This window comes from Oncorhynchus masou, chromosome 17, assembly GCF_036934945.1.
Source record: "Oncorhynchus masou masou isolate Uvic2021 chromosome 17, UVic_Omas_1.1, whole genome shotgun sequence".
In the NCBI taxonomy this organism is placed as follows: Eukaryota; Metazoa; Chordata; class Actinopteri; order Salmoniformes; family Salmonidae; genus Oncorhynchus; species Oncorhynchus masou.
The window spans coordinates 22,419,315-22,445,337 of record NC_088228.1 but is presented as its reverse complement, the minus strand read 5'-3'; the positions used below and the strand labels follow the sequence as shown (position 1 = coordinate 22,445,337).

General features: G+C 46.6%; 1 protein-coding gene across 5 annotated transcripts in view; it reads left to right on the top strand.

The window, feature by feature from the left end:
- Positions 1-26,023, top strand: part of LOC135558706 (E3 ubiquitin-protein ligase RNF220-like) — a 198,237-nt gene that overhangs the window by 152,114 nt on the left and 20,100 nt on the right. Inside the window, exons 4-12 of one of the 5 annotated variants that reach the window (XM_064992758.1) lie at positions 3,875-3,929; positions 7,882-7,977; positions 10,380-10,422; positions 11,308-11,412; positions 13,252-13,295; positions 14,220-14,349; positions 23,760-23,943; positions 24,056-24,111; positions 24,226-24,340. In XM_064992758.1, the coding sequence (XP_064848830.1) occupies positions 3,875-3,929; positions 7,882-7,977; positions 10,380-10,422; positions 11,308-11,412; positions 13,252-13,295; positions 14,220-14,349; positions 23,760-23,943; positions 24,056-24,111; positions 24,226-24,340 (828 nt within the window). Of the gene's footprint in view, positions 1-3,874; positions 3,930-7,881; positions 7,978-9,989; positions 10,221-10,379; positions 10,423-11,307; positions 11,413-13,251; positions 13,374-14,219; positions 14,350-23,759; positions 23,944-24,055; positions 24,112-24,225; positions 24,341-26,023 lie in introns of those variants that run through there. The other 4 variants (XM_064992757.1, XM_064992760.1, XM_064992759.1 and 1 more) reach the window with 4 other exon arrangements.

Genomic DNA, 26,023 nt, shown 5'->3' with positions numbered 1-26,023 from the left:
GAGAGGAGGAGCAGAGGCGGTGTAGGGGTTATTGTAAAGGCATCCTATCAGGCCCCTATAGCCAACTGACCGTTGCTAACCCTATCAACCAACAGTCTAGGAGATGAAGGCTTAGCATTCTGCCAGAGCTGTCAAAGAGCAGTCAAAATCATGGGCGGAAATATCAAACATATTCAGTTCACATGAACTTCTACTACTTTTATGGAGATTTATATGGCTGGAAAAAGATCCCTTTTCTTTGGTAAATCTGCTACACTATTCACATTTATCATTAACAAAACACATTTGAACTCTTGTTTCGGCAACTCTTGTTTCTCCCCTTTTCCCTCCGTCTTGTCTATTTTCTCTCCTGGCTTTGTTCCTCATTTCAAACCGATGTCATTGGTTTGACATGACAGGCTGGAAGCTTTTTGCCTGAGCGTTGACATCAAAATTCATTGAAATGGGCACGTGTGAGGAAGCCGCAAGAAGCCCCACCTGCACTCCTTCCCCATCCACCCCTCTCTCTCTCTGTTTTCTTTCATCTCTCCTCTCTCCCCTCCCTCTCTCTCTCTCCTTCCTGTCACCTCACTGTCACTGACAACAGCACCCCGGTGTTGAATCTCCTTGTTGTCGCTCCCTATCTGGTCCCAGCCACCAACAACAAGTCAGCTTTTGTTATTGTTTCAATGGAGTTTTAAGGTAATAAATGTAAAAACAGAAACACTCGACATTCAGGAAATAGATACTGTACCCTGCATTACACGGTGCCTGAGTATGTAACTACTGTTTATTCTTTTTGTCAGTACTCTTTCTTCCGAGTCCTTCCGAGTGTACAATACCCACAAATACAACTTTTCCAAAATGCTTGTGTAGGCTCCTACTAGGTCTAGTCTTTAAAGGAATCAGACACGGTGGACTTACCCTCAACCCTCAGCCACTAAAACCTTTGACCTGTGTTAGTAAGAGCCATACTCCCACTCCGTCTCCAACCCGTCTCCACCCCCCCCCCCCCCCCCCCCCGGTGGGTCTCTCTGCATGGCCAGTGTGGCCGGGGTCTCTCTTCCAGATTGATGGTGCAGTACATTAGTTACAGTGCTCTGAAAGCAGCAGGCCCTTCTGTCCTGTCTGTCGGACCAGAGTGGAGGGATGAGTGTGACACAGCCAGCACAGAAACAGATAGAGACACAGCCCAAACAATGCTGCCTCACTCCCTACCTGCCTGTTTCACTGCCTGCCTGCCTGGCTGGTGGATTTATGATGGCGGTGAGTGCGTTTATTATCTCACAAACAGCATAGAGCCCGTGTGGCGATTTATCCCCTTTCAAGGTCCAGCCCTGATTTGTGTTGGCAGATCAATCACGAGTGCCTCCACAGAGGGGCTAGGGGAGGGGACAAGGCTTATTACCTGATAAGGGAGGCAGGACGAGTGGTTGAACCCGCCCGCCCTCACTTGCCATTCATTACACCCATCTCTGGTTGCCTAACTGACCGGAACCTCAACCAATGGCCACATTAGGATTTATATCAGGAAGGTAAGTATTTCTTCTTTCTGAGATTTGATTGGAAATCAACTCGTCTCTACTTCCTGTTTACCTTAGTTGGTCTCCTTAGTTTCCTTGATTCCTTCCTGCAACACCTTGTCTGTAACCTCCTGTATGAGGCCCCACCCCCACGCCCCTCCTCCCCTCTCCAGCCGTCCACTCCGGGGACGCGCTCGCCTGACAAATCACGTTGTCAGATTAGGACCTGGGCAAATTCAATTTCAGCGCCTTGCCAAAGCCGCTCTGAATCTGGGGCTGTGCATGGGACACAAAGCGAACATGACAAGGGTGACTTTTTTGTCACTTCGACCTGGCGCATCATAAAAATGTATCCTTGTCGGAGTGAAAGGAGAAGATAGGGAGGAGGAGCGAAATAAAGAAAGACTGAAATGGAGAGCAAGAGGGAGAAAGAGGAAGAGAAGCTAGACAGGGAAAGTAACAAAACAGAAGAAAACGGGGGAAAAATGAACACAAAATAAAATAAAATGAATGCCAAGAGAGCCCCAGCCAACCTATTCATGCACAGGGAGACGGAGGGGGAATGATGAATATTCATGTCTCAGGGAGCAGGAGAGGGATGATGAATATTCATGTCTCAGGGAGCAGGAGAGGGAATGATGAATATTCATGTCTCAGGGAGCAGGAGAGGGAATGATGAATTTTCATGTCTCAGGGAGCAGGAGAGGGAATGATGAATATTCATGTCTCAGGGAGCAGGAGAGGGATGATGAATATTCATGTCTCAGGGAGCAGGAGAGGGAATGATGAATATTCATATCTCAGGGAGCAGGAGAGGGATGATGAATATTCATGTCTCAGGGAGACGGAGGGGGAATGATGAATATTCATGTCTCAGGGAGCAGGAGAGGGAATGATGAATATTCATGTCTCAGGGAGCAGGAGAGGGATGATGAATATTCATGTCTCAGGGAGCAGGAGAGGGATGATGAATATTCATGTCTCAGGGAGGATGAGAGGGAATGATGAATATTCATGTCTCAGGGAGGATGAGAGGGAATAATGAATATTCATGTCTCAGGGAGGGTGAGAGGGAATGATGAATATTCATGTCTCAGGGAGGATGAAAGGGAATAATGAATATTCATGTCTCAGGGAGGATGAGAGGGAATAATGAATATTCATGTCTCAGGGAGGATGAGAGGGAATGATGAATATTCATGTCTCAGGGAGGATGAGAGGGAATAATGAATATTCATGTCTCAGGGAGGATGAGAGGGAATAATGAATATTCATGTCTCAGGGAGGATGAGAGGGAATGATGAATATTCATGTCTCAGGGAGGATGAGAGGGAATAATGAATATTCATGTCTCAGGGAGGATGAGAGGGAATGATGAATATTCATGTCTCAGGGAGAGGTCTGATTTGATATGTCTCTCCCCATTGTCGACGGATGCCTTAGCCGGCCCGTTTAATATTTCCGGCCTTGTAATCAGTCATCTTCAATCCGCAATGTCGATGAGGCTGTGATTTGATGTAGACCCCGCTGGTCAGACTCTGGGGAGAGCAGGCCCCCCCTCTCTCTCTACCTCCCCCCTTTCTCTCCATCTCTCTTTCCTCTCCTCCGCCTCTTTAATACAATGTTTACAAGCCAGCGCATTGTCCTCAACATATTTCAAAGTCCTAAGTGCCTGGGGCGTTTCACTGACAAATCAAATAACAGCAAAATCATTTATTTCCTGCTCCTGCCACTGGCTCTGCGACGGCGGTTAGGAAAGGAGGAGGAGGGGAGAGGAGAGGGGGTTAAGGGGTGGATTGGAGCATCCAAGAGAATGATTACTTCAATAAAAAAAATTATATCCCAAATCTGCTTAGCAGTCGTACTTTGAGCTGTAATTGTTTCAAACACAGCATGGCCCAAGGGTGGGCAGATTGAGTGGCACTGGGGGAGAAAGGGGAGGATAGGCGGGTTTGAATCTTGCAGACGATTAAAAGTGTGATTTGTGTTTCTCGATGACTGACTGACCATTTGAGCTGTCCCCTGGGTATTGCGTTTTGTCTGAGTGAGTGAGGGGAGAAACAGTGCTGTCTCTCTGCCTGTGTGACTTTAAGCAGAATTGAGTGTTGAAAGAGGGGTGTCGTCTGCACAGAGACAGAGGACCGAGGTGTCACCTGAGGGGATACTGAGAAGAATATCACTTATATTAGGACAGACGCAGACATACAGAGAGAGAGGCATAAGAACATCCTAGAAAGACATGTGACCTCAATCAAAAACACATCTGTCTCGAAGTGCACCTCCCATTTGAATGGAAACACCCAAATCCACCGTACTGCAAAAATACATATCCAATAACCTGTCTAAATCGGTCTCTCTCTTTCCTCCTATAGTAAGAACCCATCACACGGACACAAGGACGGCAGTGTGGTTCCAGGAACTCCTAAGGTAAGAGGATTTACCAGCAGAATCTCTCTCAGACTCCACAGCCCCAATAAGACCATCATCGTTCCACTGACCAGCTCCCTGACCAGAACGATCTTCCTCTGAACTATCTGAGCCTCATTAGGCTACTGTACTTCAGGTCTGGATCTCTGGGAGGCTCCCAGCGGAGCTCGACAAGGCAGTGTCTTAAGGAGACGTATAGCAGGATCCTCCGGAAGGAAGGCTGTTAAACTAGCTGCTACTGTATCAGCAGAGTGTCCGTGCTCCAGCAGGCAGTGGAGAGGGGACTGGAGGAAACTGCCATAGATGCACTAACTATGGCTCTCGGAGTCCTCATTAAAAAGCAGATCCAATAGACCCTGGACAGAGCAGTTTCTGTGAACACCCAATAAGAACCCAAAGGACTCGGTAAGACTAAGGACTTAAAAAGGGACTCTAGCTGGGTCTATCTTCTCAGTAGACGCGGTGTTTCAGAGTGTTCACTTGGAGACACACTCCAAGCCACATTGCATCCCTGTAGTCCGCTGGGACAGGGTATGTCTCTCTTATGTTAATAAGAGGTTTCATTCATGGTCTCTTAATGTTGCCACATTTAGCTCTGACACTGTTCTTCAGGCCCCTCACTGAATGTGCTGAGTGAAGGGATAAAGAGAGGGAGAAAGAGAGAGAGGGAGAGTCAGTGACAGAGAGAGAAAGGGAGAGAGTGACAGAAAGAGAGAAAGAGATATGAGAGTTTTTTAAAGTGTAGTCTGGAGCCAGCCGCAGTTGGCACTGGGGGAGAACTTGATCGTCCCTCTGCAATAACGGTAAGATTTGCTGATGGTATGTGTCCCTGCGGAGGGTAAAGATGCTATGAAGGATGTCTGTCTCTTAATGATCACTGTACCTGTCTGGTAAAAGGGGACCTTTAATATCTTTAACATCTTCAAAGACACGCTTTAATGTGCTCAATAGTGTTTCCACTACTCTTCATTCAACTGCCATTTCAGAGGACATTTACTGGGTTGAGATGAAATGGATGAACTTGATAAAGATATTTAATGGAGATTGGAGACAGGTTTTTATCAATACAAGCTCCGAGGCTCACCCTGCCTCACAGGGTCTGGGAACAGTCAGACAGACAGGGGCTAGGGGAGAGTCAGACAGACAGGGTCTGGGAACAGTCAGACAGACAGGGGCTAGGGGAGAGTCAGACAGACAGGGTCTGGGAACAGTCAGACTGACAGGGGCTAGGGGAGAGTCAGACAGACAGGGTCTGGGAACAGTCAGACAGACAGGGTCTGGGAACAGTCAGACTGACAGGGGCTAGGGGAGAGTCAGACAGACAGGGTCTGGGAACAGTCAGACAGACAGGGGCTAGGTGAGAGTCAGACAGACAGGGTCTGGGAACAGTCAGACAGACGGGGCTAGGGGAGAGTCAGACAGACAGAGTCTCGGAACAGTCAGACAGACAGGGGCTAGGGGAGAGTCAGACAGACAGTGTTGGGGAATAGGAGTAATTGTGGTTAGTGGGGGAAATGGGAGTAAGGGAACAGGAATAATTGTGGTTAGTGGGGGAAATGGGAGTAAGGGAACAGGAGTAACTGTGGTTAGTGGGGAAATGGGAGTAAGGGAACAGGAGTAATTGTGATTAGTGGGGCAATGGGAGTAAGGGAACAGGAGTAATTGTGGTTAGTGGGGGAAATGGGAGTAAGGGAACAGGAGTAATTGTGATTAGTGGGGCAATGGGAGTAAGGGAACAGGAGTAATTGTGGTTAGTGGGGGAAATGGGAGTAATGGAACAGGAGTAACTGTGGTTAGTGGGGAAATGGGAGTAAGGGAACAGAGATTGAACAGGGACCGGGGTGAGGGGAACAGAACAGGCCCTCTGAGCGAGGCGTGACTGAGCATTCCCCAGTAGGTGTTTAGTATTCCGACACACCGTGTGAGAAATGAAGAAGCTGCTTAGAGATCACAGGGGCTGCTGCTTCCTGTGCCCAGTCTGCCTTCCAGACCTTCCTACCGGTTGTAAAGCGGATTAACCTCTCCCACTTCACAGCTGCCACAACGGCCACCCGCCCCCTCTCAACCACGCCATCGCCATAGCGACTCCGTGTCAGCCCTGTGCCTCTTAATCCTCGGGGTCAGGGGGCAACGGTACGGCAAGGCAAGATGAGGGGAGATGAGCACGTTACCTAACATGGCACCTCCCGTATCTAACGCTGGCGTCATTCTGTTAATTAGTCAACACATTACAAACTATTACTCTCATGTAGAATAACAAGTGGTAGTTATCAGAAGCTTGTGCTAATTGACACATAGGCATTCAAAAATGCAGCGTTATAATGCTGTGTAGTAGGTAACAATTCCAGTTACATCAATGAATAAAAGCCACACAAATAAACAGCAGTTCCGTGACCTTGCCGTCCCGAAGCATAAAAATACATGCACAATGCTTAATTTACTGTCCCAGCACTAGGGGTCTGCCATTTCTCACATATTAATATTAGATTATACTTGTCGGCCACTTACGCCTCTGCTCTCTCCTCTCTCCTTGATTAATAGGAACACTTTGTAAATACAAATATTTCATAGCAGCCTTGTAAAGAGCTGGATCTCTGTCAACTCTTCCCCGTAAAGTAAGCACTATTTCCCCTTCCTCCCTTCTTCCCCCCTTCTTTCTCCCTTTTCTCTAGTTCATTTGTGAAATAAACTCAATTAAGTTTGTCAGTGGGGCGGGCCTGTAATGTCGGAGGCTCTTTGGAGGCTGTCAGAAGAGGTTTATAGATGACCAAGGTGTCCTGTAATGTCGGAGGCTCTTTGGAGGCTGTCAGAAGAGGTTTATAGATGACCAAGGTGTCCTGTAATGTCGGAGGCTCTTTGGAGGCTGTCAGAAGAGGTTTATAGATGACCACGGTGTCCTGTAATGTCGGAGGCTCTTTGGAGGCTGTCAGAAGAGGTTTATAGATGACCAAGGTGTCCTGTAATGTCGGAGGCTCTTTGGAGGCTGTCAGAAGAGGTTTATAGATGACCAAGGTGTCCTGTAATGTCGGAGGCTCTTTGGAGGCTGTCAGAAGAGGTTTATAGATGACCAAGGTGTCCTGTAATGTCGGAGGCTCTTTGGAGGCTGTCAGAAGAGGTTTATAGATGACCAAGGTGTCCTGTAATGTCGGAGGCTCTTTGGAGGCTGTCAGAAGAGGTTTATAGATGACCAAGGTGTCCTGTAATGTCGGAGGCTCTTTGGAGGCTGTCAGAAGAGGTTTATAGATGACCACGGTGTCCTGTAATGTCGGAGGCTCTTTGGAGGCTGTCAGAAGAGGTTTATAGATGACCAAGGTGTCCTGTAATGTCGGAGGCTCTTTGGAGGCTGTCAGAAGAGGTTTATAGATGACCAAGGTGGCCTGTAATGTCGGAGGCTCTTTGGAGGCTGTCAGAAGAGGTTTATAGATGACCAAGGTGTCCTGTAATGTCGGAGGCTCTTTGGAGGCTGTCAGAAGAGGTTTATAGATGACCAAGGTGTCCTGTAATGTCGGAGGCTCTTTGGAGGCTGTCAGAAGAGGTTTATAGATGACCAAGGTGTCCTGTAATGTCGGAGGCTCTTTGGAGGCTGTCAGAAGAGGTTTATAGATGACCACGGTGTCCTGTAATGTCGGAGGCTCTTTGGAGGCTGTCAGAAGAGGTTTATAGATGACCAAGGTGTCCTGTAATGTCGGAGGCTCTTTGGAGGCTGTCAGAAGAGGTTTATAGATGACCAAGGTGGCCTGTAATGTCGGAGGCTCTTTGGAGGCTGTCAGAAGAGGTTTATAGATGACCAAGGTGTCCTGTAATGTCGGAGGCTCTTTGGAGGCTGTCAGAAGAGGTTTATAGATGACCAAGGTGTCCTGTAATGTTGGCTTGTGTCCTCCTCCTCTCCTCCACTGCAACATTGCCCGTTTTCTCTTCCTCTCACAACAACTGTCCTGCTCTTTCTCCCCAGTCTATGCTGTTGTCGGTGCACATCAAACGCGAGGGAGAGTCACCGGTGGTCTCCCCTCTGTCTTCTGAAGATGCCCACCACTCCGACAGATACCAGGTGAGCTGCCATGCTCGTGTGCCCTGCCTGGAGAAACGGGATGCATTCCAAATGGCAGTGGTACACTATGTAGGGAATAGGGTGCTAACTGGGACGTAAAGCCAGGATGTTGCTCTTGGCCCACATATCATCATAATCATAATGCCATTTTCATATCCTGTCACATGACAAGAAATATGGATTAAAGCCACTATGAAATGTACTCCTGGGAAAATAAAAGGAAAAGTCGAAGGAAAGAACAGCAATGGATGGACAACATACAAAAAGTACCCTGCTACTTTCTGTTTGGGAGGTTAAACGGATTCACATTAGGCAAACTCATGCGGCGATGGTTGAGATGATGTTGAGGTGGTAATTTGTTGTTTTAGTGTTGAACACACAGCATTGACTCAGCCAATCATCTGGCTCTCACATCTTATCATGGAGTGGATCAGGCATCAGCCCAGCTGCCTACCTCCTTCTATCCTGCCTGGTTGTGTTCCAAATGGCACCAAATTCCCTTTATAGTGCACTACTTTTGACGGAGCCCATAGGTAGTGCACTGTATAGGGAATAAGGTGTCATTTGTAATGCAGCACCTCAATCCTCCCGCTATCTCTGGCAAAGATTTGCCGAGGCTGTAATGTGTTTCCCTGTTCAGATAGGTAATCACCCACAATTTACCTCAAGCAATGCTCTTATGCTCCCTAAGCCTGGATGGTATCTCTTCTGGTCCACCACGTCCTTGACATGTCTCCCACCTCACTCTGCTGGAGGCCTCACCACTACAGATAGGCTTGCGTCCCAAACTACACCATACTCCACACACAGTGCACTACTTTTGATCAGACCCCTATGGGCCCTGGTCAAATGTAGTGCACTATATAGGGAATAGGGTGCCGTATGGGACGCTGGCATAGATTAGTTAGGATTAAACTGCTTCATACAGCACAGTGTTTTAACCTAAGTTATAAGGTTATGATGGAGCTTTATTTTTTTTTACATCTCAAAGTTTGGTATTTCAAACTCATACGGCAGTGATTTATTATTTGGGTTAAGTGGCTTCTTCCCTTCTACCATAAAGTAAGAGCTATGAAGTGTAAGACATCATATCCATACATTGACACGCCTATTAAAGGGGCTGTGGTGAAAGTATATATTTTTATTAGTAAAGCTGCTGCTGAAACCATTTCATGCAAACGATTAAACAGATGCTTTCCCCCCTTAAATGTTAGATTTGTTTTCTTTTTTGTTGTTGTTACATGAGCTATCATGTGGTTGTGTAAGCCATTTAGATAGTTTTCATCCAACATGGCATCCTATTCCCTGTATAGTGTGCTATATTTGACCAGAGTCCCATGAATCCTGGTCAAAAGTAATGCACTAAGTATGGAATAGGGTATACTTTGGGACACTGCATAGTGGATCATCATATCATGGGCAGGTTGTGTATGAGCACAACGCAAGTGTCAGTGTAAGAGGCCTCTCTGCAATATGATGGACGATCCACTCACTAGGAGTTTGAACTTGTGCCCACACTCTGTGCCATTGTCAGTGAGTGGGCATCCATCCATTGCCCTGACTGGCCCTGTTGGTGTCAGCACATAGCCTACCCACTCTGAAAGAGAGGGGAGAAGAAAGATAGGTGGTCCCATTTAACCCGTATCGTAGTGGTATTCACAATCACTGATCATGCCTGTCAGTTTCAAACAGGTTTAGATGGGGAGAATTCCTAGCCTATTTCCTATGTCACTTTCAAATGATGGGAAAATGATTAAACACTCATTTTCATGAAATGAAATTAAAAGTTTGAACTATTAGTATTGTCTGCAAAAAAAACTACGTTTAGATATGATGCATGGAACTAGTTTACCCTACAAGTTGCTTGAGACAAACTTGAATCAATCTTAAAATCTCAAATCAAATGAACTTTCATTGAAGTCACTGTATTACGTATTGCTGCTCCCTAGTGGCCAATGGTGGAACAACATCGGGCGTCCTCTGAACTTTCACTCCTTTGTTTAGTCACATGACACGCGTCAAGCCAACATGGCGACGGTGATATACAAAGCTGCTTTGTAGGCGCCACATTCAATCCTTTGGCATCCTTATAAAATTATTGATACAAAAGTGTATTCATGGTGCGGTGTACTATCGGGAGGCTTAAATGATAGACGTGTAAAAGTGAGTTTGTCGGCTTGAAAAGGCTTTGAACAAAAACTTGCGACCCTGTTATGGAAGAGACGATACAGCCCATAAAAGAAGTACGTTTTTGTTTACTATCAAGCTTAAACTTGTAGGGCACTCTGTAGAATCCAAATCAATCCAGCCCTGAACTGCTACTAATGTATCTATAAACAATATAAATTGAAAGGTCCATATCTAATGTATATTTTGTGTGTTTCCTTTCTTCCTAATTTTAGACGTTTTTAAGAGTGCGAGCAAACAGGCAAACGCGGTTGAATGGTATGTATACATTTCCTTTTTTTTTTGTAAAGTGCCTAATTATTCTTCATAAACATCTTACACAGTTGTATTTTTTTTAAGTACATTTCTGGTACAACATCCTGTAGAATTCGTAAATATTGATTTAAGCCAGGTGTATCTTAATCTGCAACTTCTCACAGCTAACGTGTATGCAATGACATGATTGGAGCCAAGCTCATCTTGGTGAAAATGGTGCAAATGGCGTGCGAAATTATTAAGGCTATTTCCTAAAACCAAACAGTTCCTCATCAAATAATCTTCTGTTTATATTTATTGAGTAGCCTATGATTGTCATAACAGTTTTCTTTATTTAAAAAATACATTACACTACTGAAAAAAAAAGATTGCTCAACCAAATATCATCCGCACTACAGTTGGTGGAATTGTCAATCAAAGTTGAAGCAGCAAGCAACTGGGGAGGCGAATGTGCATCTTCAGAGTGTGAGAACAGAGTCATAGTGTAGGTCTGGATGGACCGGCTGACAGAGTCAGTCCGTGGACCCTTGACCAGGCTGTGTTTGGTTTGACCATGCATTTCTACCCTGCATAGCCATAACCTTGGCTCCGCCATCTATATAACACATTATGGTTAAGTATAGCCAGAGGCCCGTGTTGAACAAAGCCCTGTGTGGCCTTGCTGACAGCCCTTCACACTGTGGACCAGCTCCAGGCTTTAGCCTACATTACAGCTACAGAGCCAGGCCTGCCCCTTGTTGCCCAACTGAGTGTGATTTCAGGGCTGGCTGGTGGGGGGGTCGGGAGTCCTGGCTGCCGTTGTGTGTGTCCGTCCCTGCTGTTCCCTTGACCTAGCGCCTACACGAGCAGAGGATCTATTAACCCTTGACCTTCTTGATATGTTGACAGTCGATGACCTCTGCTGGTGCAGGCGCTACGCCAAGGAAAGTGTCAAAAATGCTCCCCTTGGACTGCACAATGGAGCCCCCCTTGCCCCCTGCTGCATTGGCCACGGTAAGAGCCTGCCCCCACGTCCTCTCCACAACACCCCCTCTGTCATCCAGCAGCCCCAGGCTCCCTCTCTGCCTCCATTGGCATTTGCACCAGCCTCGGCAGCAGCCACAGTGCTGCTATGAAAAGAAACGGTGCCGACTTTGTTTAAACTCAAGCCTCCATTAATGTCTATTACCTCTCATGTGGAACCTGAATGATTCTGAGGGGGAGGGGGGATGGTGGACGACTCGTGCCGGGCCTAATTAATCGTCCCTTTCTGTCTGCGTTTAATGAAGCCCTACTCGATTACCATCACCCGTTCCCTGGCCTGGGAAAGAGAGATTATTAGTAGCTGTCCCAATCTCCCCAAAGTTATGGCGCGTTGTCCTTCCTCCTCTCGCCGTCCCTCCTCGGGTCCTCCTTGGCCCCTTTCGCAATCACAGCCACCTAAAAATTAATGTCCCCGGACGCCATTTGCAGTTTAGAAAAAGCGACAAAGACTTACGGCGCATTGGCCACTGTTCTGCTGTGTTAAATTTCAAATTATGCAGTGGGTGGAGTTGTCGACTAGTGCTGTAGAAGGATTGTTGAGTCACGTGACCTAGACCTACAGTAGACCATCCTTACCCGTCCTATGGAGAGGGGGAACCAAGTTCAGGCCTATCGTCTCCTAAAACAATGTTAGTTTCTATGAGGAGAGTAAATTACCATATCCTGTGAAAAAAGAGGAGGAACCTGCTCAATGTTTAGCTTCTCCTCAAACACTGGTTGAAGAGAATAGATTGGCCTCTCTTTTTGTCATCACGGCACAGTGTTAGAACATTAGACTGTAGTCTCCTGGGCATCTCGGAGTAAGAGTGCTGGTCTAGGATCAGGTTCCCCCTGACCATGTAATCTTATTCATTTTTTGTCTGAAAGGCAAAACTGAGACACATTATGAATACGGTCCTGACGTTAGACTAGTTGTGGCGCTGAGGAGGATTGTCACAGCGGCATCTCCACTCGCTGTTGTAATTCCTGATCTTCCGGTACCAGACACTGGCATCTTCTAAGAGACCTGGGGCGCATCGATTCCTCACCACTCCGCTGACCCGCATTATTGCCAGCGAGACAGCAAACTTCTCTGACATGTGGTGAATGCCAATAGCGTTCACTGCTGCTCTTCTGCCAAGCAGAGGAGAGACACACAGTACACAGCTGGAGGACAGAGGAGAGACACACAGGACCCAGCTGGAGGACAGAGGAGAGACACAGTACCCAGCTGGAGGACAGAGGAGAGACACAGGACCCAGCTGGAGGACAGAGGAGAGACACACAGTACCCAGCTGGAGGACAGAGGAGAGACACAGTACACAGCTGGAGGACAGAGAGACACACAGTACACAGCTGGAGGACAGAGGAGAGACACACAGGACCCAGCTGGAGGACAGAGGAGATGGAAAACCCCCAATAGACTACCACTACCATGAATTTACAATGTATTTTTCGTCCATGTCAAATGCCGGTTGCCATATTGAAAGAGAGCCTGGTTGTGACAGAGGCATTCCGCTGGGCTGTATTGCCTGCTATGAGCCCGTTATCCACACTGACGGGGTTTAATTTGATCAAATAACTCATTAGGCTATATCAGATTCTAATCAAGAACATTCGGTTGATTGTGTTTTTTGGGTTGCGTACTCTTTTTCTGCATTTCAACCAATCATGTCATTGTAGCCACATCGCTGTCTGCTGAAGTCAATGGACCTACCGATGTGATGTTTTAGTACGGCACTTAAAACAGAAATACAAAAACAAGTCCCAGATTGCTGTGTATTTTTTCATGATTCTAACCACCTCTTCCTCTGCTTCTTTGTGTTTCAGCCCGGATTGGGAAGATGAAACGCCGGAAGCCAGAGGATGGGCAGGTATGTCCACTGTGCAGCGCGCCGCTGGCAGGGACCGAGGAGGAGATGAGTAGGCATGTGGAACAATGTCTGTTCAAGGTAGTCTCACGTCCCTACCCGTACCCTCAGCCTCGGGCCTCTAGTCAACCAATCACCATCTTTCTAGTCACTAGTCACCACCATGCTGTCTAGTGTCTATCCACTCTGCTCTCGCTCTTTCCCCTGGATCTGACAGAGCGTACACACTACTTGAAAATGACATAGATATAACATAGACCATAACAAGACTCAGAACAGATGGAAACAGTAGCCACCAGGGCTTCGTTGCCTGACAAGCTCTTATTTTACTTCTCCAGGCACTGAATCTAGCTTACTCCAGTCTTAAAAAAGGAGCTTTCCTCTTTGCTCTATGTCAATGAATTGTAGTACCAGTTAGATGTTCAACAGAAATAATCATTAGTCTAGGAAAACAGCTCTCTCTCCTGTCGAATAGTTAGCCCACCTCTCTCCCCTGTATGAAAATCTTCTTCCTCCTCAGTATCTCTGCTTCCTAAATAGAATAGATGTCAAGTGAGGCCTCCTGACCAACACAGATTCATGCTCACTGCCATTGTAGCCACTTCTCCTTCGCTCACAGAATAGGATCGATGTATTTATAGTAATCATGCTCTCATAAACTTGGCTGTAACGTTGGTCATGATGCTCCACTTGCCCCCCTACTTTGGTGATGGTCTTTCCAAATCTTACAGATGCATTAGTTGTAGTTTTACTAACACCTATTGTGCATCATAGCTAGTTTTGTATTAATCTATATTATTCAATATTTGTATTTTAATGAATACAAAGGTTACTGATCATTTTCTATTTTTATTTTCTATTTATTCTTTCCACTCCAAGCCCTACCCTGTGTCTGGGTCAGTGTTGACAGTGTCTTTGTTCTCTCAGAGGGAGGGTGTGTTTGCTGAGGATGACTCTGCAGACATGGACGGAGAGAACGGGACACGTTTCGAGGAGTACGAGTGGTGCGGCCAGAAGAGGGTCAGAGCTACCACCCTGCTGGAAGGAGGCTTCAGAGGTACACTATGCACTACAACCCTATGGACCCGATCAAAAGTAGTGCACTATAAAGGGAATAGGTGCCAATTGGGACGCAAATCAATTTTTCACTAAGAAAATCAGTCTACTTTGGTTCTTACATTAAAATGACAAAACATTTGTGCAACATTTGAGCAATAACAAAGTGTTTAGGGTAGTTGAAAGTATCCTACCGATAAGAGTCTAAAGCCAGTACACCAAAATGCCTTCCAGCACGCAACAGGACCCACTCTGAACAACATTCCCTGCTAGTCACAATTCTCCTTCAGTATAACAACAGGTTGAGTCTGTGTATCATTGCCTTTTTAAAAGGACGTAGCTGGGTGCAAAGAGGCTAACATGCCCAGGGCTGCAGCCAGACATGGTGGACAGCTTTGGCTCTGTTTACCAAATTACACCCAATTCCCTACATAGTGCACTACTACATAGTGCACCCTATGGGTTCTGTACACAAGTAGTGCACTGAATAGGGTGCCATTTGGGACACGCAATATCTATCTCTCCAGCTGCAGTGTGTGTCCATGTAGCCCCGTTCCAGACAGGGGACAGCCCAGTCCGGTCCTGGCCCCAGCCCTTTAGGAGGGAAAGGAAAACACATTTAGCTGTGCAATTGACCCGTCTGAACCTGTGAGGAGTGGTGTGTGGAAGGGAAATGGGCCAGTGACCCACAGGTTCCCCTCAGCCCAGCAATGCAATTATAGCCCTGGACCTAAAGCTGCCCACTAGGGACCATAGGCTGCTCTCTCCTCCGACCCCCCCACGAAACGTATCTTATCTTATGGGAGGGCTAGAATTGAATATCAAATCGGTAATCATTGACAACGAGACATCAGTGGGATATTGACTGGAATGCTCAATAACCTGTAAGTTATGTCTTTTTAATTTCCCAGTACAATACAGGGACTTTGAAACGCAGGCTGTGATTTAGATGCTGTAATGAATTGATCCAGCCTAGCCACTGTGTGCTCACCTAAATGATTTGTGAATATTTAGAAGGCCATTGGTCCATGATCAATAGCTAGTGTACTCCGCTTGATTGGACAAGTGTATGATTTGGCCATAGGTCAGCATTCATTATCTCATGTCCAACAGACAGGCCTTTGCTTTACTGCTAGAGAGAGCTATGAAAATGAATTGGCCACAGGTCCTCGTGGTGTGAGTCTACAGATCACAGGAAAGCGAAGAGTCCTCGTCTTCTCTAAGGGCCCCTTTAAAACTCTCAAAGTCCCCAAATTTGATCCAGGCGGTAAAACTGCATTACAAAGCCCAATAAGACGTGTGCCTTTTGGCCCCTCTCTCTCGCTACAAACCTGACCAGACAGACATCAACAGCCTACAGATCAATTTGATATCTCGACTGAACCTCCTGAGCAGGAGGCTGTCCGTCTGTCTGTCCATTCATCTAATGAGCAGCAGAACCCTTCTGGCCGGCTGTGATAGCCCGGCATCCTGTGATGTGACACAGATAAGGGCTGGTCAAAGCCAGAGGTGCTTTCTGCTGCTCTTAGCCAGCCTGGGGAGACCACTTGAAAGCAACCCCTCGCACCCCCCTAGAAGCTCAGAAGGTGGATTTGCCTTGAAAGCTTTGCTGCAGTCAGCCTTGGTTCAATGGGCCCAGCCAGGCAGAATCCACCATCTACCCGGCCCAGGGGGGGTGGTTGATGCGGGGAGGAGAGACAGAGATGAGGGGCTTCAATGGGATAAGAGAGGCCTATCCTCTGTGAGCCACCAGCACCACCACCGCCACCTCTCTCGCTTTGAGGGGAGGGAAGAAAGGCAAAGGGAAGCCGTTTAAACACCACAGAAAAGTCGAGGACCAGGAGAGAGAGGGAGGAAAATCGAACAGGATCACTTTCTGCTTGAGACGTGGGGGGCCCAGCCCTCACGTGGTCCTCCTGTGTACATGACTTATGAGGGCCTGAGAGAAAAGCACTAAAGGCTGATGTATTGAGGAAGAGGGTCAGATCTGATCCCAGCAGCCTGATAGTGAAGACCAAGGCTAAGTGAGTCGATCCTGGGAGAGAGGATTTGGGGCCGATGACTGAAGATGACAGCGGGGACAGAAGGCACTCTCTGCTTTGTAAACAGGCTTCAAAGATGGCGGCCATCTCTGTCCCATCATCTCTCCAGACGTGTCCTGTAAATGCCAGAGAGAGATGATGGATATGACCAGAGCCAACTGGGGAGGACTGATAAGGGCTATAAGCACCATGGCAACCGGCTGTTATTGGTCAGACTGTCTCTCATGTTGATTGGTCCCTTGACCCTCCCTCGCCACTCGCTCAGAACCTTAGCGTTGTCTCTGTCTCATCTCCAGATGGTGGTGACATATGGAGATAGGTGTTCCGTGTCACAGTCACGTCTGTGTTACACAGGGAAGAACACATGTATTTGACATGTTCATGTCAATAAGATGCACATGATTGGTTATGATAATGAGTGTGGAGGATATGCGAGTGACAGGTGCCATTTAGGTGCACCCTTGTAGTGTGTGTTGTGTGTGTGTGTGTTCAGGGCTGGAAAGGGTCGGAAACTTTCCAGTATATTTCCGGGAATTTTCCATGGGAAGTTCAGCCCGGGAATTTTGCTTAAATTCATCAAGAAAGTTAGCTTATAACAGTGAACCTTTTTTGTGGGATACACAAGGCAATTCTAGGTCTTGTGGCATATTTTGGTTAAACTATCCCCAATTGAATTGCAACCCTCTGCATGCACAGTGCATTCTTCCATCACATGTACAGCTGATTCTCAAGATCTTACACTAATGAGATGCTTTTGAGCCCACACTACTACGTTGTCTGAGCCAAGGACTACATGCTTTCTGATAATTTTTGATTACGATACTGGGTGGGTTGAATATATTTTATATGACATACATTATTTTTTGTTAACTCGTAAAAGAGTAGCCTACAGCAAAGTGTGTTTAAAATAATTTCTAACTTGTTAACAATTTCTGCTGGTTAGTGTTTTCTACCATGTGGGTTTTAGCTTGAGCCTGCTAACTGAGTGTTAATACACCTGTTTCCATACATGTTTCATTTTAAAACATTTATTATAAAGGAGTTGTTTAATCTAACCTGTTAACTATTTATCTGTACATGGAATTGTATTTATTTTTTTACTAATTTTTTTTCTAATCTTTACAGCAAAATGCCACGGGCACTATCTGATGTGTGTAGACATTTCACTGCAGCTAATGTAGAACGAAAAGCTGTGTACATTTGCAGATACTGTGCCAAATCATATGTGAAGAATGCAACAAAGATGCAGAATCATTCTGGCCAAGTGCATAAAGAATCAGGTGGTTTTTTTACTCAATGGAGGAACGTAGTCAGAGGATTGCTGATGAATGTCCTGCTCGAGCTGTGTATGCAACTGGTTCACCTCTGCTCACAGGTAGAGGTCGACCGATTCATCGGAATGGCTGATTTAATTAGGGCCGATTTCAAGTTTTCATAACAATTGGAAATCGTTATTTTTGTGCGCCGATTTTGCCTATTGTTTTTTATTTTTTATATATATATACCTTTACTTAACTAGGCAATTCAGTTAAGAACACATTCTTATTTTCAATGACGGCCTAGGAACGGTGGGTTAACTGCCTTGTTCAGGGGCAGAAAGACAGATTTTCACCTTGTCAGCTCGGGGGATCCAATCTTGCAACCTTACAGTTAACTAGTCCAACACTATAACCACCTGCCTCTCGTTGCACTCCACAAGGAGACTGCCTGTTACGCGAATGCAGTAAGCCAAGTTAGGGTGGCCTAGTGGTTAGAGCGTTGGACTAGTAACCAGAAGGTTGTGAGTTCAAACCCCCGAGCTGACAAGGTACAAATCTGTCGTTCTGCCCTTGAACAGGCAGTTAACCCACTGTTCCCAGGCCGTCATTGAAAATAAGAATTTGTTCTTAACTGACTTGCCTGGTTAAATAAAGGTTTAAAAAAAAAAAAAAAAAAATTGCTAGCTAGCATTAAACTTATCTTGTAAAACACAATCAATCATAATCACTAGTTATAACTACACATTGTTGTTGACATTACTAGTTTATCTAGCGTGTCCTGCGTTGCATATAATCGATGCAACGCTGGGGGATGATTTAATAAAAGCGCATTTGCGAAAAAAGCACAGTCGTCGACTGTACCTAACCATAAACACCAATGAATATCAATGCCTTTCCTAAAATCAATACACAGAAGTATATATTTTTAAACCTGCATATTTAGCTAAAAGAAATCTGGTTATATTAACCAGGTGAAATTGTGTCACCTCTCTTGCACGCAGAGTCAGGGTATATGCAACAGTTTGGGCAGCCTGGCTCATTGCGAACTAATTTGCCAGAATTTTACGTAATTATGACATAACATTGTGCAATGTAACAAGAATATTTAGACTTAGGGGTGCCACCCGTTAGATAAAATACGGAACGGTTCCGTATTTCACTGAAATAATAAATGTTTTGTTCTTCGAATTTATAGTTGTTTATGACTTCAAGCCTATCAGCCTAATGGCTGGTGTAACCGATGTGATATGGCTAGCTAGTTAGCGGGTTTCGCGCTAATAGCATTTCAAACACACTCGCTCTGAGACTTAGAGTAGTTGTTCCCCTTGCTCTGCATGGGTGACGATGCTTCGAGTGTGGCTGTCTGTGTTTCTGGTTCGAGCCCAGATGCCTATAAGAACATCCAATAGTCAAAGGTATATGAAATACAAATGGTATAGAGAGAAATAGTCCTATAAATACTATATTAACTACAACCTAAAACCTCTTACCTTGGAATATTGACGTGTCATGTTGAAAGGAACCACCAACTTTCATATGTTCTCATGTTCTGAGCAAGGAACTCAAACGTTAGCTTTTTTACATGGCACATATTGCACTTACTTCTCCAACACTTTGTTTTTGCATTATTTAAACCAAATTGAACATGTTTCATTATTTATTTGAGGCTAAGTTGATTTTTATTGATGTATTATATTAAGTTAAAATAAGTGTTCATTCAGTGTTGTTGTAATTGTCATTATTACAAATAAATAAATAAAAATCGGCCGATTTAATCGGTACCGGCTTTTTTTGGGGGTCCTCCAATAATCGGTATCGGCGTTGAAAAATCATAATCGGTCAACCTCTACTCACAGGCAATGTGTATTGGAAGAGATTTCTGAATGTTCTTTGCGCAGCATACACCCCTCCAACCAGACATGCTTTATCTACTCATTTGCTGGATGCAGATTTCAAGTGAAGGTCAAGCAAATCATAGAGAAAGCAGACTGTATTGCAATCATCTCTGATGTGTGGACAAATGTTTGTGGGCAAGGTATAATTAACTACTTCATCTCCATCCCGCAACCAGTATTCTACAAGAGTACAGATGCCAGGGACAACAGACGAAGGCAGTCATCATTGACCTTGGACCACAGAAGGTATATGCACTGGTGACAGAAAATTCTGTGAACATGAAGGCTGCTTGGTCTAAAGTGGAGGAGTCCTACCCTCACATCATACTCATTGGCTGTGCTGCTCATGCATTGAATCTGCTCCTCAAGGACATCATGGCACTGAAAACAATGGATACACTCTACAAGAGAACCAAGGAAATGGTTAGGTATGTGAATGGTCATCAAGTTGTAGTAGCAATCTACCTCACCAAGCAAAGTGAGAAGAATAAGAGCACCACATTGAAGCTGCTCAGCAATACCCGTTGGGGTGGTGTTGTCATCCTGTTTGACAGTCTCCTGGAGGGGAAGGCGTCTCTCCAAGAAATGGCCATATCACAGTTTGCTGATGTGGACAGCTCCAAGTGAATCCTCCTGGATGATGTATTTTGGGAGAAAGTGGTAAGCAGCCTGAAACTTCTGAAACCTATAGCAGTAGCCATTGCACGGATTGAGTGAGACAATGCCATCCTTTCTGATGTTCAGACTCTGCTTGCAGATGTAAGAGAATAAATCCGTACTGCCCTGCCCACTTCACTGTTACTCCAAGCAGAGGAAACTGCACTTCTGAAATGCATAAAAAAACCTGAATACTGCTGACTGAAGCCCATACACGCCACAGCGTACATTTTTACCCCAAGTATGCTGGCAAGAGCATCCTGTCTGGTGCAGAGATCAACAAGGCCTATGGTGTCATCACTACCGTGTCTCGCCACCTTGGCCTGGATGATGGCAAGATTCTTGGCAGTCTGGCGAAGTACACTTCCAAGCAAGGGCTTTGGGATGGAGATGCAATATGGCAGTCGTGCCAACATATCTCATCAGCCACCTGGTGGAAGGGACTTTGTGGATCTGAGGCTCTTTCCCCTGTTGCCTCCATCATCCTCCAAATCCCACCAACATCAGCCGCCTCAGAGCGCAACTGGTTCTTGTTTGGGAACACACACACCAAAGCACGCTACAGGCAGACCAATACAAGGGTTGAAAAATTGGTGACCATCTGGGCAAATTTGATGCTTTTTGAGCCTGACAATGAGTCATCCTCAACAAGGTTGGAAAATGACAGTGAAGAAGAGGCCTCAGAGTCTGATGTTCAAGAGGTGGACATTGAGGAGGTCCAGGGAGAAGACATGGAAGCCTGAGAGGAAGACAACCAAAGCTTTAGTTTTCTAGACTATCATTTTACAGATGTATGTTGAAAATGTTTTTGGGAGATGCGATGGATCATTGGGGATCATTCAATATTCCCTTTAGTGAAGAGTAATTAAAGTTCCAATTCATAACTAAATTATTATAATTTTTCTATTGGAAGGATTTAATCATTTGCAATTATGTAAACTTATGGTAAGGTAAAAGGTTTATGTTTCTGTCCATTTAAATGGTTTTAATATTCATTTACATATTTCTGTTAACTCCCATCTATTCCCGTTTAATTCTAATATATACCCAGTAATTCCCATGGAAAGTTTCCACCTCTGAATATTCCCCAAAATGTGCAACCCTAGTATTGATCCTAGATGATCTGCCAGGAGGAGGGGCAAAAAGGGAGTAGCCTATCCCCTGGGGTCGAAGCGAGAGATGGAGCGCGTGCAACGGCGTGCATAATGTGACTGAAAGGCAGTTATAGTGGCGCTGACCTTTTCAGGGGAGATTAGATTGCCTGCCAAGACTGGTTAAAGGGAGAGATGGGGCCTGAACTGAGCCGAGCAGCATGACCAGGCTGGGCAGCCCAACAGCATCTTTGTGTCCTAAATGGCACCTTATTCCCTATTTAGTTTTTCACCATGGCCCATAGGGCTCTGGTAAGAAGTAGTGCACTTTAATGGTGAATAGAGTGGCATTTGGGACACTATCCGTTACGTCAGACTGCTGTAGTCCTCCTCTCCTCTCTGCTCATGGGACATCAACCGGGTCGGACTTTGGGCAATCCAATTTCAGCCGTACGGTTCGGCGACATGCCACTTGCTTTTACAGCATCCCCGCGTTTTAGTTTCTATCAGTCAACTATCAGTGTGATGGGGATCTTGTTTTCCCTACTTGTCTTTATAGTCTTCTTCCACACTTACCGCTGTGGTGAATTGAGATTGAATTGGATCGAATGCAGAAGTTGTAGGCAGCCCACACCTGTCGGTTCCAGTTGGGGGAAGTATATTTGAGAGAAATATTTCTCCATGTCCCACTGGGTTTAGGCTAATCCTACCTAGTAACACTTAGCAGTGGAAAGTCCACTTCTTAGGGGCAACAGTGGCCCCGGCCTTGTCAGTGGGTGGGTCGGGAACAGTGAAAGCATCTAGAGCCTCTCTCTCCTCAGCCAGAGAGCCACCACACCACAGCCTTTTGAAAAATCAATGCTGTGCTGCTCTGCCTCTGTCCCTCCCATCTCCTGGCCCCAATCCCAGCCATGCATCGCTAACTAGCCGCAGGATCCATACGCTGATCAATTGATTGGATTAACAGTGATTTCAGGTTCCTTCCAACCCTCTGCCACTTTCTCCTCCTCAATGTGCCTGGCCAGCGGCCGCCATTAGTGGTCGGGACGGAGGGACAATCTATTTATTTATTTTAGCCTCTCCTACGTGTCGCCACTCGTTCACAGTAGATAAATTAAATGCAGGGCATCATTTGCAGTTTATCTAATTTATGACCTTACCGCCTGGCCCGGCTGCCATACCTTCCCTCCTTCCCAGCGGCCTTTGAGGCATCCCCCAGGTCCAGGTGGTCGACTGTGCTGTGGGAGAGACAAAGGCTTGGACTTGAAAAACACATTATTAGTCCATCCCTTGCTCTATAGTATTTTTATCATCTCAAAGTCCCTGAATGGTGGTGGTCTATCTGGATAGGATAGGCTTCCATGCTGCCCGCTGATCCCCTCAGCTGTCTGGTACTACTGCCTCTGCCACCAGCAGCTGAACAGACATTTATGCACCACAGCCATTGTTCGCATATGCTCCACGCAGCCACAGGGACCAAATAAAACTTAAAAGGTCCCTTTTTATGTGATCACTAAAAGCATGGGCACATTGTAAAAAGGGTTAGCCTTGGTGGCGGGCAGGGACAGAGTTTTATCCTCTCCAGCAGCCGCTTCCTCCATCCTTCACAGAGGGAGGGGAGGAGGCTGCCTGCCTTCTGGGTGTCTGTGCTGGGTTGATTTTAGGACATCTATCCATCTGTCTCCACATGAGCCCAGTCTGTCTGTACCCCACCACAGCCATGTACCATCTCCTGTCCTGACACGTCAGCTGTCAGTGTCCAGTCCTAGACGAGTGAGACACTCGGTCCCTGACCACTCAATCAGCCCCCAGCGCTGTGTGCGTCTCCGTGGCAGCACAGGCAGGGGGAGAGGCAAGTCCTAAGTGGAGCTGAAAGCGCCAGTCAGCCAGCAGTCAGGCTGGAGTTTGTCTGGCGGGCCGCTCATCACAGGGTTTATAGAGGTGCCAGTCAGATCTACCGCCAGTCAGCCCCCCCCCCTACAGACTGCCACGCTCCCATAACCAGATAACCAGCCACTGGCAGCTGACAGACAGCTGACACAACCCAGTAAACCTCCTCCCTCTGTCTGCCGCTGACAGCCAACAACACTTTACAGGGAGGGAGGGGGAGATTGCAGCATCTCAACATGTCTATTTCAATCAGTCTGCTTTAGCAGTAGGGTTAATAGCTAGCTCAGATCTTTCTTACTCTGCTGGTCTACGTGTGTAGAGAGAGCGATAGGGAGACGGGGTCTGGAAGAAGGGCTTGCCACTTTTGGAGCCCTGCTTTACACTGTCATCCTGTCTGACATGACAGAACTGCCTGCTTCAGAGGTTGTGAAGTGTATATACAGTGTTTAAACGCATTTGTATTTCCCTCCACAATATTAAGGACGGTTGCATGGTCTGACAGAGCCTAGGCAATGACCTTGCCCCCTCTGCTCTCCCCTCCCTCCCTCTGCCCCCCCCCCCCCCTCCCGCTCCTCAGGAACAGGCTTTGCCATGTGTAGCACGAAGGATAGCCACGACAGCGACGTCGACCTGGACGTGGATGGAGACGACACGCTGGAGTACGGCAAGGCCCAGTACACAGAGGCAGACATCATTCCCTGCTCCGGAGAGGACCAAGGAGAAGCCAAAGAACGGGAGGCCCTGCGCGGGGCGGTGTTGAAGTAGGTTCTCACTCCTACCACTCTACTGAAGTCCGCTCTGGTCTACTCTACTGACTGTGCTCTGTGGCGTTGCGCTCCTTCTCACGGCTTTGGGTTTTGTTTGCTCTTTCAGTGGTGGAATGCCGTCCAACAGAATAGCGGCAGAGTTCTCCAAATGGGCCAGTGATGGTGAGTTGAAGCTTGGAACAAGATGTCATCTTCTGTTTTTATGGTTACCATATTGAAATCTTTTGACCGTATTGATTTAATGTCAAGGTCATAGTTCCACATCTCTCTCTGCAGAGATGCCCTCCACCAGCAATGGCGAGAGCAGCAAGCAGCAGCTGCCTCAGGACCCCAACGCCACCTGCTCATCCTCCAACGCGCCCCGGACCTGTAAAAACAGTGAAATAGAGAAGTAAGAACCATCCCGTCCTCCCCTCTTCTCAGCCCCAGAGCACACCCGCCCAAGCCCTTTCCTATCTCGTTTCTATTACTCTCAAATTAGTTTTCTTTCCTTCCTGCGCCCGGCCGGTTGGGTCATAAATGATGCATTTTGTGTGGTCATTTTTCCTCCTGCGGTGAGATAGCCGGTGAATCTGTTGCTTTGACTCACTTCATCCACTGGTCTGATCACAGAGAGGCTCCCGTGGTATTGATCCTCTCTCTGTAGCCGTGTGCTCCATCTGGGCCAGACACACAGCACCACGCAGGAATCCTAATTTCACCACATAAGCACACACACTCCTGCTACATACCTAGCAGCAGACCTCCTAGTAGAAGCCCAGCTCCAGTCTCCCCAGCCCCTCCCTGCCAAGCAGCAGATAAATGTGAATAACCTGTTCATGTGAAAGGGCAGCCCCTCTAATTCCCTCATCTCCATGTCCTCATCCATATTCCCCGACAAGCGGTGCCCAGAAAACAATTTCCACCAGCAGCAGCATGGCCGGCCCCTCTGAATGGGTAATTGGGGTCAGAGCAGCACAGCAAGTGGAGAGAGAGAGGGATTTTGGTTGATTGCTTGCTTTTGCATGTTTGGCATATTCCATGTCCCCCCCCTTTGCTCCTTTTGCGCCCTATTTTGGCTCAGTTGCTTCAGTTTCCCCCCCACCCCTATCTTAAACATGGCCATAGGTCAAAACTGCAGTCTGCCACTGCCTTCCATCACAATCCCTCTCTCTTCCTTGCTGCCTTCACTTGTCTAAGCCTCAGAGACTGACTGACTTACTGACTCCTTCTGACTCCTTCCTTACATCTCATTTGGCCATTTCCTTTCCTCAGTGTCCATTTCCCCTGCTGACTCTGACTGAGATAAATGATTGTTTTGTTTTCAATAAAGCAGCCAAACGGCTCCGTTTCTTACTCTCCCTCAGCCGCCATCATCATCATTGACTTCCTGTAAAGGGCTCATGTTAAACTGCCTAGTAGTACGAGAGCAGCAAGTGTTTTCTAAATCCACACACACATGTTTATTTCCTCTTTTTCTTAGCGCCCGTAGTCACACACACACTTTTCTACACACTCTTGGGAGGGCTGTCCTGCCTGCCTGGCAGGCTAAATGCTTAATTTAAATGAATCAATCAGGAGGAAGTTGCTCAGCTTAGAGTAGAGCTGGTCTAGCCACATATTAAATATCAGCCTGCTGCTGGAGAACTGAACTGGTGCATAAGCAAAGCAGCTTGAGGTGTATTGATCTGGTTTGTGTCCCAAATGGCATCATATTCCCTTTATAGTGCACTGCTTTTGACCGGAACCCTATGGGCCCTGGTCAGACGTGGTGTACTATAAAGGGAATGACCCTGATCTGGGCTCATCGGTACACTGTGATCACGTATCTGGCCCTATCCCTCCACCCCTCTTCCTGGGTGACAGTATGTGTACCCAGGATGAATGTGTGTGTGCGGAGAGGGAGGATGAATTCATCAGCAGCACATCCTCTGGGGCGGTGTGGTTATGATCCGTCTGTGTGGCAGACAGACCGATGTGAACACAGTGACTGTCTGAGGGTTAGGGAGGGAAAGCCTTGTGTCCATAAGGATAACAGTGTCGGGGGTTTAGGCTTAAGTGAGTGTAGGAATAGCGAGTTGCTCTTTTTTTGGTG